General features: G+C 39.9%; 1 protein-coding gene across 2 annotated transcripts in view; it reads left to right on the top strand.

Annotated features, from left to right (window-relative positions):
• GLRA2 (glycine receptor alpha 2) overlaps positions 1-18,289 on the top strand; it is a 151,607-nt gene that overhangs the window by 92,717 nt on the left and 40,601 nt on the right. For both annotated transcript variants that reach the window (XM_067566161.1, XM_067566162.1), the window contains one exon: positions 17,274-17,423. In XM_067566161.1, the coding sequence (XP_067422262.1) occupies positions 17,274-17,423 (150 nt within the window). The remainder of the gene's footprint in view (positions 1-17,273; positions 17,424-18,289) is intronic.

Here is an 18,289-nt window from a genome sequence, read left to right as displayed (position 1 = left end):
TCTCAAACTGTGTTTTAATCATGTTTGTCTTTATGAAGCCCTGACGTTAATTAAATAGGTATACCAGTTTATAACAAGGAAATTGCTCTTCTCCTTAGGAGACTTTGTCTCAATAAGGTCTTGAGAGGTAAGAGGAGGGAATCAGTTATAGAGCAATATTTCTTAATGTTTTTAAGTTAAACTCCAGTTTAGTACATTTCAATAGATGTTTCTTTCCTTAGTTACCAGTTTTTTTCATAGGAATGCTGGAATTGGTTTATCAGAGGAGTGGCTTATATAGTTCAGTGTACTATGTCCAACAGTAACCAGTACCAGATACTTTAGAGGAAGTGCAAAAACTCCTTAATGGACAACTGTAGAATAACCTATCCATAGGGGTAGTTTTTTCCTTGTTCTAGTTAGTGGTTGACTTATGCCCTGAGACATGAAGATTTGTAGCTTTTTAATTTTGTCCTGTCTAATATTAGTGTGGATGTTCTCAGTGATATAAATATATTTTTTAATCCTATTGAGCTCTTGGTCTGAATGCAATTTTGGGATGAGTTCCACTGTCTAATTAAGCATTCTGTAAGAGAAAGTATTTCCCTAAATGTGTTGCTTTTCAATTTTATTGAATGATCCCTTGTTCTTGTTTATGAGAAACAGTAACTAGGAGCATGAGACCTACCTTCCTCATAACACGCGTTATTTGATATACCTCTATCATGCCCTTTTTTATTAGACTTCTAATAGTCCTGATCATTTCAATCTGTCCTCACATAGAATGACATATGAAGTCTTTCCAGGCCTGTCCATGTCACAGTCAAATAAGTATTGCATTAAAAGTCAAATCTAAACTCCGCTAAAGATCAAGACACAGACCCTGTCCTACTGAAATGTGTGGACTCCATGTGGTTAAAGTCAATATTCACAAACTCTATGTCTAATGCTACTTAGCCATCCACTGGGGATCTTCTGAAAATAACTGTTTCGAACATGCTGATCAGACATGATACATGTCTTTCCACTATAAGTCAGAAAATCCATGCAAAACCAAGGCTTTATTTCTATGCATTACTCTGGAGTTAGGCTGCATTTAAAATTCTGTGTTTTCTATTCTGCACAATTAAAGTTCATTACAAAAAATACATTTACCTAGTTATTTTTAGCTTGTGTGTTTTCATCAATGTGTAGAACTGGCCTAATGAGTCTGTATATTCACAAACAGACTGGAAACAAGTTTAAGTACTTTCAGAATAAGGATGATGTTGAGAACTAAGATGAGGGATTGTAAAGTAGGAAATAAAGGAGGTGGCAATCTACCAGCCATCAGCACTAGCAGGAGACTGGGTCTTTCTTTCTCTACAGTGCTTCCTGATATCTCTAGAACATCAGGAGCTTCTGCAAAGACACAGAGCATGATGCTGTAGCTAAGTACAGCCAACTGAGGAAAAAAGAGGGAACAGAACATAGGTCTCCTAGGCTGAAGAGTTTGAATACTTCAGTTGCTGTCTCACTGCAGGAGATTTTGTCTCTGCCTCCCTCCTCAGGTTACTGATAAACACATTATGAAAGGAGAGGAGCTCTGAAAGTGAAGGGGGATCATATAGTAGCTAGATAGATTACATGAATGTAGGAGTGGTCAGTCATTAAGCCTGCCAGGGACCAGAAGAAGATATGAAACAGGCACTGGGCAGAAGAACAAGAGTAATGAAGTTATCTTCTGCTCAGCTGCCCTCTCCTCCAGATGGAGGGGGGCACCTACAGAGGGGAGTTGGGGCTGTAGGGGGTAAGAAGGAGGGAGAAACCCTTTGGGCTGAGATGGGAAAAGCAAATTTATTTACAGACCATCAGATCAAATGTACTCATAAGTGTCTTAACTGGGCTTTTGAAAAAGTAATGTTTTCCTGAGGAATGGGAACATGAGGTGTTGGTGGAATAGCTAAAGTCCAAAACTAAAGCACCTCCTACATTACTCCAAAACCAGTCATCCAAAAGGTTGATTAGGAGCCTCACTACATATCTGAAGAGAAGTGTCCTAAAAATAACAATCTTCAAATAAAAATGTTAAGAGATCTCTGAAATCTCTGCAGATTGTACATTTTACAAAGGGGAGGCTGCCACCGAAGCACCCTTTAGAGGTGTAAATGTACTAGCAAATCAAAAGAAGATTTTCACTAATGTGCTACTGAAATATGCATTGACTAAAGCATCTCAGATTATGTTTAAAGATTTTCCAAATAAACCAGGTGTAAATTTAATGTGGCCAAAACTCACCTCCTGATCCTTCCAACTGCCTCAACTCTTCTTCACTGTTGATAACACCATCATCTCCCTTTTCATTCAGAGCCACATCTTGGGGGATCACCTTTGATTCTTCCACCTCCCTGGTCGACACTTTCATCCATGTTCTAATCCTGCTGCTTTACCTTTTGTAACATTTCTAACCTGTCCTTTCTTTCCACACTATTAAAACACATGAAGAAGCATAAAGCACACACCAAATTCTTCCCACTAACATTCTAACACAGAATCTGAACTCAGACCTTAGCCTTTGACCGTGAACATATAAAATCAGACAGAAGCCCAATGCACACCTCTACCTACAGCAAATGCATGTTAATGATCAGGTAGGTATTATAGTTTTTGTGTTAGAGTGTGAATTAGGAGAATTTGGTGTGTGCACTGTATGTCTTTATATGCTTACGGACAAGGGAGTTGCATGTGGAGGCGTCTGGTCTGTTTGTGCAACTGGTCGTCACATGTGGTTGTTAAGATATTATGTTAAAGAAGCTTCCTTTACATGAATATTTCCTTGTTGTTAAATGATTGTGTCGGCAGGTTCTGCACTTAAGCATCCTGAACTGTAATCAAAGGTTTGGATGCTGGAACAGCATTAGGTTCAAGGCGCTTTTTAGGCTATGTTTACACTGATGGCGGCAAAATCGCCGCCGCCAGATCGATCTTTCAGGATCGACTGAGCGATCTCACTCAATAGATCAGGAAGTCAACTGAGTAAGTTCATCCCCTCAAGTAGCATAGCACTGCATCGACGAGAACAGGCTCAGCGCAGTGTGAACAGCACGCAGAAGGGAAGCTGAGCAGTCGACATCAGTTACGCAAACTACTCTGCGTAGTTTGCGTAACTCCCGTCGACTGCCGCTGAATCGCGGGGTCAGTGTGAACCGGCCCTTAGAAAGGGAAAGTGTTGTGAACCTTACAGATGTGTTTACAAAATAAAAATTAAATTGAAAATGAGACCTCATACAAATCTCTAGCTGTTGTGGCTGTGAAGAAAACCTTCAAAATGAGAAGTGAGTGTAACCAAGGCAGAAACGTCTGCTTGAGTTTGCAGGCAGCCTGATACAATAGGTCTGATGTGCAGGCTGTCCCATTCATTTCAATGGTGCTAAATATATCTCCCGCAGCTGGGTGAGAGGAAAGAAGCCCTTAAATGTTACTGTAGCCTTGCTTAAAAAAAGGAAAGTCCTTTTGAATATCTCTTTACTGCTTGACCGGTCTCTTGTCATAGCATAGAGAAAACTGCCATAAACAAAAAAGCACTGAACATTTTTATGTTGAGGTTTCCTTTCCCTCTCTCAGATGGGATTGCTTATCTCACAAATATCAATTTTCTTCCAAATCCCATTTGAAATGAGTTCATGATGCAGTGATGACACCATGAAAGTTACCCTGGGTTGCAGGAGCTCCCCAGAATTCATAAAAGTTGTGCTCAGCAAATTGTAGCTGGATGGTGAGGATAGCCAAAGCACTAGTCTGACAGTCAATAAAGCGAGGTTCTATTTCCAGCTCTGTAGCTGACTTTCCATGTGCACTTCGGCCAGTTGCTTAGTAACAATCACTACCTTGGTCTTCCCATCTGTAAAATGGGGTTAAAATACTTCCTTGTCATGCAGGGATAATATGAGGCATAATTAATGTTTGTAACTTGCTGTAAGACCCTTGACAGGAAGAGCTTTAGAAATGCTGAGCATTATTTCAGTAATCACCAAGTATAGTCTACTACCTGCCAATGCAATGTTGTTTCATGTAGGAATTTTTATTTCTCTGGATCCTCTGGCTTGGTGGCCTGATTTTTAATTTGTTTTTCATCACAAGCATTGTGGACTCATAATGGCAGGTGAGTAAATGTCAACTTATGTGAGAAGCATTTACCAGAGTTCACCAGCAAGGCAAACACTTCACTGCAGCTCTAATAAAGAATGAGAGAACAAGTGATACTGAAATTCCTGATATCTATTAATAATTTATCAGACATAAAGATATCTTTTAAATGTAGATTTGAAGTTTTTCTCTTCATGCTTCTAGCCATGCATTACTCCTCTCTTCAATTTGCTAGCAGGGTCAGTATTTTTAACCAAGAATTTTTCAGGCATACCTATCCTTAATATATATGTTGTAATAAAAATATTCTGTACCACAGTGGCATGTTCTACAATTCTGCATAGAGATACAGGACTCTTCTTTTGGCCCATACAGGAGCACTGCATGTTGCTGCTAATTCTGCTGACTTATTATGGAAGATGTGGCTGGCTAGCAGGGAGCCTTTGCTCTGGTCAGAAGAAACTAGAGGCAGAAAGAGATTGGTGCTGCAGGAAACCATAGGGCCAACTAGTGTTGGGAAGAAAACTCAGGGTGAGGTCCTGCTGTTGTTGTTTGATTTACCAATAAAACCAATTCCCTGGAAGTAGGGTGGGAATGACACCTGCTCACAGTTAACATTTGTCATCTTCTGCACCAAAATTAGCATGTTCTGTGAATAGAATTATCTAGTAAACAAATGCGAGTGTTTTAAAACCTCAGAGAAGAGTTGTGATTTGAAAACTGGAGGTACATGATTTAGAATCCTGCGCAGTGTATTTTCTGAGCTTCTTTAAAGTGTTGAGAATTAAAGAAAGGGTTTAGGTGACTCATTAAGGCACTGGTAAAACTTCAGGCCTTCACTATTGCCTGAGCAGGCAAAAGGGAGGCAGCTTGCACCCAATTCCAGGGCAACCAAAGCTATTTTCTTCCCTGGCACAGGTTTGGTTGCCCCTGATGTTCTTTTGATTTACACCGTGACTTCAATAGCCCCCCATGAACCAATGCAGAATCACCTGGGCACAAAAATGCCTTGGCCCATCCCCCTTCTGCACGTGACATACCAATCCCTGCCAACTCTGACCTGTCCTTTGGGCCTCCTGTGGAGAGTGAGGCACACAGCTGGCTTTGTGGCATCCTTGGAGGATCTCTTGCACCAAAAAGATATCTGTTTGCCTGTTATGCTGGTATTGCAGGTGAACTGTAATCCCGGTGAGCACAATATCTTTCTTCTTGCTTAGTAAAACAGTAGCCCAAGAAGTGCAGAGAAGAGAAGCAATGGAAACACCTATGAACTCCACATGTGATACATGAGTAGCTGAGTATTTACCACAGGGCATCATAACTTTGTGCTCTGTGAGAGGGTAGATACTCTCAGCACAGGTGTCACAGCACTGGCTAACCTGCACTTACAACTCAATATGTTAGATGTAAAAAGCACAGGTCCGCCACTGTACAAAGAAAGGTAAGGAACCCTGGAGGGGTTTTGTACATATTGCAGAATTCAGTGAGCCTCACCCTGAACATTCCATTTCCCCTGAGCAGTGGAATATACTCTTCACCAAACAGGGGTGTGCAAAGAGTGGGTGGCTTTCTTCCAAGTTCTCTCCAGTCTTCTTTGCTCTGAGAGTTCATGATGCAATATCATGGAGTTGCGCTGCAAACATCAAGTAAAAGTAAGCTTTCCTTGTTCAGGTTCAGCAGACTTGAACATGACTTGCTCATGTGGGGTTAGATTCCTATGCAAACCATTTCTCTCAGCCCTGGTTGCAATGCTGTGGCCCTACAGCTCCTAAGACAACCCTTCACTGAGGGAACTGAAAAATCCTGCTCGTAAGCTTAAAGCTGTACTTTTGGATTGCCTTCAGCCCCTGCAGATGCTTGTACATCTTGGCAATGCTCAGATATGTTTTTCCAATCCAGAGGGAAGAAGCTCTTTAAACTTTAAATTTGGCTGCAGGGAATACCGAATATTATCACACACCTGATACGCTTAGCAGCAGACAGAGGGTTAGGAACAAAGGATCAAATCTTGAAGCACAGGCCTCTCTGTTTAATCGTGCATTTCTGTCGTGTGGGTGGATGGGAGGGGGAGCTACCAAGAACCCATCCAAGGGATCCTTATGTCACAAAAAGTGACTTACTTATTATTCTGAAATGTGGAAGGGAGAAAATAGATGCAACACCTACAAATGAATGCATGGTTAATGGAGCTCTGCACAACAGACATCAGACATTCTTCATGGAGGAGGAGCATGCCTCTTTGCTATTCCTCCCTCATCAGCCTCAACAATTGTCATCATCAGGCCACTTATGCTAGATCCCTAGCCCGCCAACATATGTTGTAACTGAGGATTCCTCCCCCGAGCCTAGCTTTGTGGTAGCACAGTGTCAAGAAAACAAAGCCCTTGGTAATATAGTACAAATGAGAATATATAGTTCAGAAGAAAATATTAGAGCACAGATCAGAAAATAGAGATAAGAATGGAGTTTTACCCAAAATTTAGCACTTGCAGATGAAGTCCTATTACTTGGCTCTGCTTCCAAGTATCCAAAACCTCGCCAATTTGTACCTTAAATCAAGAGGCTACTTTATATCCCTAACAGTCTAGGATACCACTGCATTTTGATTTGTTGTGTGAGCAGCTGAGGTTCAGAAAGTAATTCTGGTTAATCAGCATCACCAGCAGAAAATGAATATAAAATGTGGTGCTATGTATTCTGTTCTACCCTGAATGCAAGTGCATAGCACTCATTAGCGCTCATGGGAGCTACGCACATGCACTGAGGGGAGAATATACTCCCAATCTATTGGTTTACTGCTTCTTTCTGCAAAAGGCAGAGCTTACTCTCTCTAGGTTTGTAAATACAGTTGGGTCATAATTAACTTTAATTAAAAAACAGAAGAGAAAGATGTTTCTAGGCCAGACATCTCAGACTACCCAGGACAATTAGATCTTGATTAAAAATACTGATCTGAAACTGAAAAATGACTTGATTGAGTCATTCAATCCAGCATAATGTGAGTAGGAAAAATATCATGTGAATTGGTTGTTCATGGTCTCAGAATTGCTTTGGATTGTTTGGGCCTGATTTGATCTCAGTGGCATCCAACCTGGGATGCAGGCCCTTGGCCAGATAGTTCAATGGGATGGTAATGCAATAATGCAAGCATCTCATAATTTCCTATTTGCCAAGGGCCTGGAGCTGGCAAAGGGAGTGGCGGTGAGGTCAGGTATCCCCCCCTTCAGTGGAACCTCTGGGAAGGAGTCAGGGATCCTGCCACCTGCCCTTTGCCAAACTGCATGCTCCCCTCAAAATAGCTGCAAACCCCCTGCACCTGAGGACATGAATCTAGAGCACTAAGATCAATCGGTATAGGTAGGGAGAAAATCTGTGACAACAAAAAGTTGCCTGTCTGTCCTTGTTGTATGTCAATGGGACACACCTTTGTGACACCAAGGGCAGCGCTGATTCCTTGCCATGAACTTGAGACCTTCAGCTAACTTGAATATGCATTTTCATGCAGTTACATTAATTTTATATCCATGATCAATTTAGAATGTGATGTGATTAAACTAATTTTATTAACCTTAAAACTGTATACATGAAATCTCTCTAAATGTTGCTATTTCATCCCTTTTTATTTTTATTCCTTTTTCTTTTCTTCCATCTGTCATTTTATTTTTCATCCCATTTTCTTTCTTTTTTTCTCCATTCTGTATTTCGTTTTTCTTCCATTAGTTTTTTCTTCCTTTTTCTGCTCTGTTCTGTTCTGTACCTGTTCTTCCTCTCCTCTATTTCCCTTTCTCCATTTCTTCTTCCCCCATTTTCTATTAATCCTCTTCTACATTTTTTTTTAATTCTCTCTCTCCCTATGTGTTTTAAAATACATTAAATGTGGCTGATCTATAGTTACAATGGGAATCTGAATTTGTATTTCTTGACTTTGCCTTGTTTAAAATCTCAACTTCAATGTCCAGTAAACATTTTTTTTTCCAAACATAGGAAGAAGATAATTTGACAGGATGCACATTCAGATACTTTTTGTCACGTGATCATTATCTACAAATTCTTAAACTACACACAAAGAACACACTTGCCTGGCTTACATGCTTTGATCTGATGAAGATAGCAATTCTGAATATAATGCCAAAAGAATCAGTCAGGCTACATCAAAGAATGATGATGCTTAACCCATCCAAAACCATAAGCATGTGCTCAAGTAACAGATTAGGAAGATAGTTTTGTGGTCAAGAGTGAGCATAATGTAATGGGACATCTCATTTCTCCATGCTCAATTGTTTAATCTGATGCGGTTTTAGTGTTGGTAGGGCAATTGTCACTAACCAAAGAACTTGTTTAATTTATCTACTACTAATATGGAGAGACTGACAGTCATAAAAATGAGCAAATGACTTTTACCTTCAAATTATGCCTTGAAGGAAGTCATAAGAAATCTACAACTTAGGGAAGAGGAGGAGCAGAATGATAGGGAGGAAATGCATGAGTCTTTTGTCTAATCACAAACAGAAGAGATCAAGAGTTAAAAAGCTTATTGCCCTAGGCATACTTTTTCTAATTTTAGGTTCTTGTTGTTTGGTTCAGTGAACTGGATCACTTTTAATGGTTCACTTAGTTGTGACTACCATAGAAACTACAGCATGGTAAATGTGTTTTAGAATGTACTGTTGTTACCTGAATAGCACTATTTTTGTGCTATCAGGTAGAAAAACAATATATACATGTATACATACACACACACACCTGGTATCAGTCACAACTACATTACCAGCTGTCAATTTTGTGGTTATTATTTGGCTTACATAGAAGAAAGGGGTTCATTTATCCTGACTCCTCATTATTTGGAAACAGCCATGCATGAGGTCATTCTATTCGGAGGTCAAAGAATACAGAGATCTGGGGCAATTCTGCCCAACCAGGTAACAAATATAATGACAGCATCCTAGCTGGCAGCAGCTGAGTTGAATGAAGATAATTATTCACCTCAGATGAACCAATCAAATAGCATAAGTAAATGCACATATTTTACTTGGTTCTTCAGAGGAAAATAAAGTATTTTCTGGACCTCAGTTAATGTCCATTTTGAAAAATTAAATTTCAGAAATTAGTGACCACAATAAAGAGTTTTTCTGATGTTTCTGATGCAGTCATTCAGAATGTATATGACAATGCACATACTGATTTCTTGTTTCAGTGAATCTTAAAAATGGATAGATATATTATTTCTCAAGATAGATACTTTCCTTGATCTTGGTCAAATTGTGCCTCTCAATTTAATACATTTTTGTTATGGAAGTTAGTGTCAGCATATTGCTCCATGCATGATTTTAATCATTTTGTTTTTGCTTCAAAATCCTATTAGCAGCCTTTGCTTCTCAGAGCAGACCATGTTGCATCTTCTCTTTCATCTTTCACGGTTGTTTTCATCAGTGGTCATTCTAGGCATGTTTGTATCTGCATAGGAACTTAAAATTTAGGGCCAAAATTTTCATATGCAAGTACCTAAATAAGTGACTGTTGACTTTTTTGAGAGTGAGGGTTTTGGCACATCTGAAAATCAGTTTAAGTTCCTAAGTTTAGGCAGTTCTTGATTGTAGAAGATATTTCTGCTGTGCAGACTACACTGATTTACAAGAATTTTAAAGTTAAAAATTGCAACTATTAGGGTGACAGCTGGAAAGGATAGTCATCTTAGTTTGGCATAACCCCCACCACTTTTGTATTGCTAATTTTTAATTTATCCAGTAAGGATTCTCTGAATCCAGTCCTCAAGAAGTGCTTATGCTCAAGGTTGAATTAAAGAATCCAGGGCCTTAGACCCACCCTACATATTATTCCCCTGGCTACATCCCCCTGCCATGGCCCCATGCCTTCTTTGGGTGGTCGTAGCTTTCAGAGTTAAGATGAATAGAGGATGTTCACACCTCTTGGAGCAATTGTGTCAAGCTTTCTCCAGAGTCAGGCAGGCATCAGTTACACTTGGTCCTGTTTTCAAGATCTTCTTTTCATCCATGAGGGTTAAAACATTTTTTTAAAAGAAAGCTAAGATTCTGATGTCATCATGTAACACGAGGAGCGAGGGCCCTAAGCACTGGCCTCAAATGCCTGTCTTAATCAAGTCTGAGTTATACTAGATTCCATGAAATATATTAAATAGATATGTGAGTTATTGGTGTATGATGGATGCCTTTCAATTGCCTGCAGACCAGAAAAGTCTGTTACTTACAGCACAGACACCAAGCTATATTGTTCACCTTTGAAAAATAACTACACTGGATGCTCGTCTATTGGTAAATCTCTTTAGCCAAATGAAGGAATGGTCACAAACACAAGAAAACAACTTTATTTTATTTTTTTTTCTTCTGCTGACTGGCATTGCATGGCTTTTCTTACATTCCTTACTCCCAAATGGAAACTGAAGCAAATAGCTGGGACACTGAGCTGCTATGTTAGCTTTGATGGAATAAGTAGGCCCAGAGAATTAAAGCTGTTAATATGTTCCTGTCATTGAGAAACACTGAGCACTTAAATGTGGCTCTGGGTTTCAGGTACAACCACCATTAATTTTTTTTTATAACCTTTATTAAAGATACAGAAAGAGAAAGAAAAACAGTTTCTTTATTTTAGGAACCCGGAATAGGAGTGATCTTTTCCATCCTTTCATTATTTTTCTACCTTAGGTATTTTGTCTACACTAGGCCTTTTTTCTGACACCACTTTTGGTCTATTAATTCCAAATCCATTTTTCACTTATTTGAGCTCAGTCATGATCTCCTCATTGTCCTTGGGTATTATCAGTACACCTTTTCATTTGGATAATTTTTGCCTGTCTGTCTTTTTGTACTTTTTTTTCTCAACAATTTTATATAACAGTATGAATTAAACTTATATTACTTTGGACAACATAGAGTATAGACCCCTGCTCAACAGATTTTTCCATTCTAATGTCATCTTGGCCACAATGAAATAGCAGGTAGTTGATTACCTTCCAATTACATCAGCATTTTGGCCCTGGATGCCAGTTTCAATAAAAGTTTTACCTCATTGCCATTAGAAAAGACTAGATTGCCCTGGAGTTTTCACTGTAGATTTATATCTGTATTTCAGTATAAATCTGCAGTTTAGAACAAATGAATTTTCAGGAACAGGAAATCCAGAGCAACTATAGCTGATGATGGCTTGAATTCACCAATACTTAATACTGTCTTGGAAAAGAAAAGCTGGCACTCTTTCTGTTTCATCCACCTGATACCCAGCTCTATATTTATGGGATTAAAATTTAAAAGATGGAACTATGTCATGCAGGAAGAGAGATCAAATGGTATGAATACACAATGTGGACATTGTTTTCTTGGGAAAAGAGAATTGCTTTTCATTAACTTTAACCCAAGTGAACTTTTTTCTTGCAATATGTCATGTAGTTTATGGCTGGACTGAATTTATAGCAAGAAGGCACTCCAGAAAGTAGTTACTATTTTATGCCTCTTTTACATTAGACTAATGTGCTATAAATGAATGTGATACTATGGTATAGGAATCAGTTGTGAGACCTTAGCAGAGGTTCATGAGCTGTTGAAAATCTCCAGCTTCTTATGGCCTAATCCTACTCTCATTGAAGTGAATGAAACTTTTGGTATTGATTTCAACAGGAGTCGGATTGAACTATTAGAGCTGTAGTATTCCTGCTATGAACAGACACCATTGGCACTCCCATGGCAGGTAGGCTCCTTCCTGTATTGTACGGAGCCTGTAAGCAGAGCTTTCCAGACTCCCTGCTGCAGAGAGGGGAACTTAAAAGCTTTGAGAACTTCAGAAAGGACTGAACAGCTCCCAGATCTTTGTTAGGCAGGCTGCTGGCTCATCAGGCAGATTTTTTTTTCTGGGAGACTTGCCTGGTTTCCAACAGAAGATTCAGAGACTGGGCCAGATGAGGCAGGAATGAATGGGGCAGGAATGGGGAGGTAACACAGTTCCATACATATTCCCCACAGAAGAAAATACAGACTGAGTCTGGATTATCTTTCATGTGGAGACCTTTTCTGAGGGCTCCAGGAGTAGCATGCCCAGGAAGAGTCTGGTGGCACAGCTGTAGTGCAGCCACACTGCTGGGAAGGGAGAGGGCATTTGAGGTCTAGAGTTGGTGTGGAGGTACAGGAACTTCTCCATGGATGGTCCTGTCCTCCCACCATGCTGCAGGATCAGCCAGGTTTGGTGGTAGGCGCCACCACACCCATTGGAACAGAACTCTTCAAGTGATCTTCATGGAGATTTCCATCCCAGGAGTTTTAATATTGGAGGAGATAGTCCAGGCTAATACATTTATTAAGGCAAATCCAGTACACGTTATACCAAATTCAGTACGGGCATAAGCAGATACATTCATATTGTCTTGAGTTATGCCCCATGGTATGCCTGGCTGTCACACAGTGAATATGACTTTTTAAATTATAGGCTACAAATGATGATAAACTGGAAATGCAATGACAGAGACTAGCAGAAAATGTCAGGGAATAGGAATGTGGACTTGGATTAATAAAATACGATTCAGATTGGGAAAATGCAAATTAATAAATTATGCCCTAAATAAGTACAGTTCCTAGGAGAGAGACATTTGGAAAGAAGTAAAGCCAAAAATGATCTGAAGGAGGAATGGGCATCAAAACTGATATTAACTTCCATGGCAAGGTGGCCCTTCCTTGAGTACCCTCCTGCGGCAAACCATGGCATGACAGATGCACCTGTCTCCTTTTCTCCTTGGATTTAACAGGAATTAGCCTTAAAAGGAATATAGTCTCTCTCAGCCCACCTCTAGGCATAATTTATTCCTGTGCATATACAATCATCCACAGAACCCTCAGGGTAAAAACCAGTCTTCCAAACTACAACAGGTACAATCACAGCTGTTTTCCATGCCCCCTCCCATGACATAATTTCCAATTCACTCTCCCATGAATCCATTTCCAGTCTGTTCCCACACTCTTTCTGCCCTGGTTCCCAGGCTCCAATCTCCAGGTCATCCAGCTAAGAGCTCCCAGATTCATTTATTTTCTGGAACTCTTGGCCAGTAGCCCCAAGTTGGTATCCCCTGATGGAACTACCCAGTGGTGTTCCACTCACTCAGCCTGGCCTACCTATCTGTGAATCCTGCCCAGCAAGGAACATCCCCCCTAGATCAACCCTTTGTTCTGAGCTCAGCTTCGTGCAGCCCTTCACTCAAGCCTGCTTCGTGCCTATGAGTCCTAACCCTAGGATTCACCCTTCAGTGTCAACCCTCTTGAGTTGAACTCAGCTTTCCCTAACCAAGCTGGTTCTTCCCCTTATTTCTCAGGGCCTCTTCACATGCTCTCCTGTAACTCAGCAGGGGATCCCCAGCCTTGCCCATTTCTCAAAATCAACATTTTGTTCTTCCTATTAGTACTCTGTACCAGCTCTCCTCTGCTGCTCTTCTGTCTCCTTTGGGTCTCCCCTTTCCTCCTCAGGCAGCTCTCACCTGTCCTTCTCTGTTTGTCTCGCTTAGTCTATTGTGAGGCCTGTTTCTTTCTTTGCTCTTCATTTATAAGGCTCTCTTGTCTTATAAATCACAGGTATATTGAACCCTGCTTCCTCTTAAAAGTGTCAGTCACCCTATGACAGCTTGCAATCACAGCTGACTGAAATTTTTCTTGCAGAAAGTTTTCCTGTGAGAAATACGGTTTCATTGAAACCAAAGAATTAAGCAAATTGTCAATTCCAATGAACAATGTTGATTTTTTTCTGGCAAGAAATGTGGACATGAAAATTTTCATTTTGAATTGATGTTTTGAAACAAAACAATAATTTTTGTTTTTTTGTGACACAAAATGTCATTCAGGTTTTAAAAACCTGAAAAGAAATTACACAAATTTGTTACTATTTGCTATTGAAATGTTGATTGACATAACAATTTTTGTTTAGGTTTGATCAAAAATGACAACCCTTTTATTTTCAAACTAATTTCAAAATGTCAAAATTTCCCACTGGATGAAAATTCAGTTTTCTAAAAGTCTCTGCTTGCAGTGTGAGACACTGCAAAAACAAAATGTAAAATGATTTTGTACTTCATATCACAAGTCAGAGAGTATTTTTTTGCTGAGATTCTAGCTAACAATGCAGATATTTACATGGTTCTCATCACTACAGCATCTGAGCACTTACTATTGTTAATGCAGTTACTCTTACCTGTGAGAAAGGGAAGTATCTTTATCCCCTATTTTACAGTCTGCTGAACTTAAGCAGAGAGATTAAATGATTTGCCCAAAGTCATACAGGAGATCTGTGCTGAACCAGAAATCGAACTCTTATTGATCCATGATTGATCCATGAATGACAAGTCAGTGAATGGCAAAACAATGGCTTAACCACAAGATCCAAACCATTCTTTCACCCAGATTCAATCGAGAAGAGTACTGCATTTAGTTTATGGCATTTGGATACATTTAACAAGATATAAATAAACTGGAGGAAATTCAGAGAATTAAAAGGTTGGAGGGATTAATCTGAGGAAACAGTTTTTTAAAGGGCCAAATGCTGTGCTGACTTACACCTTAGGAAACTCCAGTGAAGTCAACAGGTTCGCAGAGGTATGAGTCAGAAATTAGTCCTGCATATGCACAGTATAGTTTGGCCAACTGTCAAACAACTGCCGATATGAAAGGTGTAAAGGCTAAAAATGAAGAAGAATTGCTTGGTCACATTTATTATGCTCAGCCTTATCATGCCTGTTTCTTGGTGCAGACAGACATTCTGAAAAACTTTTCTCATTAACTCATCCTAAAACATTTACAGGGCATCTGAATAATTTATATAATTTATGGTGTGATTGGTAGGGAGCCATTAACTCTCTAAAAAAGCCAGTAGACGGGAAGCTCTGCAACATAAGGTACATGGCAATTTAGTGAGTTAAAGAAAGAAAAATACAAGAAATGCTTAATGGACTTTCTGAATGTGATAAAACTGAACAAGGCAATGGTTCCAAACATCTAATTCTAAAAATACTCTAGAGTAGGCTGAGCCAATGCGCTAGGACTTTTAAAAGGTTTTCTGGCGGTCACCCTTCAAAAAAAAACCAAATCTTTTCAATTACACTAGAAAGGGAGAAAATATTTCCTCCAAATTTGCAGTATTTCCTATATAGGGAACAACAGAAAATGCTGAAAATGCTGAGGTAAATTTATCTAGATATCGAGGGCAAAAGTGGAAAGCTTTCAAAGGTAACCACTGTGTTTTTTATATCCAGGAATTACCACCAGTGCATTAGCTCACTGTAAATGGCTAATGGCACAAGTAGGGAACAACCCCACCTCCTATGCAGGCTGTGGCAAATAAACAGCTGGGATTGGGGTATGGAAGTCAAGGAGGCTGAAGAAATAGTGCTGTTTGGTAAGGAATAGGGCAGAATTGAAGGAAGAGAAAATAGACTGGTAGTGGAGGAAGTCCATGGGACTTACATTCTGGTGCAAAAAAAATATGACTGCTGTGAGTTAGTTTGTGTGGGCCTGGAGAAGAAGTGTGTCCCTCAGAAGAATTTGAAGCAGCAGAAGGAATGGGCCTGACTGAGAGATTGCTCTATGTATTGGGGAACTTGGAACAAGGCACAAAGTTTGATTTCAAAGCATTACATGGGGTTTTAGCTACAACAGTTCACTCACTAGGATTACGTAGGTAAAATGATGCACAGTGCTTTGGAAATGAAGGAGTTGATGTGACCCTATTAGAAGACTTCTGCATTTTTTTTCATGGAGCAGTACATTGTGATTGCTTTTTTTTTCCTCATTGATCGCTGTCATGCAGAGGCATGGGACTCCAGGGCAACACAATTTAGGCACTACCAAGTATGCTGCTGTTGCTGCTCGCCTGATTCCAGCTGAGCAAGATGGAGTTAAAAATAATCCAGCTAGCTCAGGAACTGTGTGGATGCAATTTACAGCAGGACTACATAAGTGTCAGGAAGGCTAACTCAGGAGTTCCTTTATTATGTTGGCCTCAGTGCCTTATGCACATGAGCACAGAATTTGATCAGTCAGAAATACTGACCCGGGGGCTTCATGTCCCACAATGCCATATCTCTGGCAGCACATCCCAGGTGTCTGTGCATTCCTCATGTGATCTCTAAGGTATTTCTACACGAAAACAAGTCGTACCTTTAAAGATGGTAACAAATAATCAGAACACCAGTTGCAACTACATGTTTGAAGAAATTATAGTGGCTCGATTATTCACGTGTCTCAGCCCGTAGCCCATACTTTTGGGTTGCTGGAGAGTGGCGGGGGTTGCACTGTGCTTTGCAGAATGCCTAAATACTACTACTGAACATTCTTACATGGGTATGGCCTGCAACTTCCAATACAGCTGCTGTGCATCTAATTTAAATGCATGGCTTTGTAACTTTATACCAGGCCACTGATCCCATCATGTGTTATCCTACTGACATAGCCAGTTTGGCCACTCAATACTGTGTGTGTGTCTGTGGGAGGGACATGACTCTGGGCAGGAGGTGAGCCTCCGGTGAATGTTAACTAACAATGCTCAGCATCTCTGAAATTTTCTGCATCCTGCCCATTGTCATGCAGGATAAAGCCCTGTATCCTTTCTACAGTTCTTTAAATATTTAACTCCTCTGCACATATGGTCTTCTTAGTCCTCAGTGCACAGGGCCATCCTTAGCACACTGATATTAATGGAAATACTTCCATAGACTGCTATGGGTTTTCGATCAGATCCATAAGACTGAAGCTGTTCTTATGCAAAAACAAATGAAATGGGTATGCCCTGTTAGAAGTGTGAAAAGGTGATCAACAGCAAAGAAACAATAGTATGTTGTGAATAGTATATGCAAAGGGGCCCACTGTAGAGAACTGGCCAATATGTCTCCTAAAAGTACTGAAGAGTTAGACAGATATGATGTGTCTTTACCTGTTCTGTTATTCAGACAACTGTGAGTACTTACTGAATGCAGATATGTTTATTTTGCAGTATATTGTTCAGCCACTAGATGTGTTAGTGTTCTAGACATGGTGTGGTTCCTGGTAAACAAAGGTGACAACGCTGGAACTCATGCTGGGTTGAAGTCTGTTTGTTTGTGTTTGTAGTTGTAGATGTTCCCTATATGCCACTTATCAGGCATTCTATTTCCTGTCTCTATTCTCTTTTAGGTCTCCTATGTAAAAGCTATCGACATCTGGATGGCCGTGTGCCTTCTCTTTGTGTTTGCTGCATTACTGGAATATGCAGCAGTCAACTTTGTTTCAAGGCAGCACAAGGAGTTTCTGAGGCTTAGAAGAAGACAAAAGAGACAAAACAAGGTACCACTATTTTAAACTCACATTCTAAAGCTTCCAGTCACTGATTACTCATTATAAAAGGAGTTGAAAACTTGCAACAGGTTCCATCTGCAGTTCATTACCCTTATAAATAGGTGTCAGTGGATTGGTCATTGATCCTGTGTGTCTCATTCTCCATCTCGCCTTCCTGAGGCAATTGTGCTTTCATGTGTTAAATACCAGATATATTAGGCTGTATCTACACTAGATATTTTTAATCTTCAATTTTTACACTACTACTGATGCAACTTCATTGGTAAGCAGGAAAAATGGGAGTGCTACTGTAAACAGGGCATCCATTTTTTTTTTTAACCTCAGTGCCTTCTAGACCTGCTGAGGCCAAAACCTTCCTGAGACTTGTCTAGTGCTCTTACTGTAGTGTTACTAGCATTGAAATGGAAGAAGTTTTTTTTTTCTTTAAATCTAGTATAGAAAAGGTCACCATTCTGCTTCACTTGTACTGCTTGAAATTAGGAATGATTTCATTGACTTCAGTGGAGTTATGTGTGAAACTGGTAAAAGGGAGATCAGGACCAGGGATTGACATTTCCTGTCCATATTCCACTACTTTGCAATTTGTTGACCTATACAGACCTGAAATTGGTAACAAAAAGGAGCAAGTCATCTCATACCATTAACCTGAAATTTAGAACAGAGACTTATTTTATCCTAGATACCCATCTCCTGAATTTTCATTGTAATATAAGAGACAGAAATACTTGGCATTAAATTCAATTTTAGGACAGCAGAGCACATGCACACAATTATAAGAACTTTGCATTATTCGCCTTCTTTGTATCCAAGGGTCTGTCTCCACTACAACTGGCACCAAGCTTCCTAGCGTGGGT

The sequence above is a fragment of the Emydura macquarii genome, unplaced genomic scaffold (genome assembly GCF_026122565.2).
Source record: "Emydura macquarii macquarii isolate MOO-44397 ecotype Brisbane River unplaced genomic scaffold, CSIRO-AGI_Emac_v2 contig_2734, whole genome shotgun sequence".
Lineage (NCBI taxonomy): Eukaryota > Metazoa > Chordata > Testudines > Chelidae > Emydura > Emydura macquarii.
The sequence above is the reverse complement of the archived record's forward strand: the minus strand, read 5'-3'. Positions and strand labels throughout refer to the sequence as shown.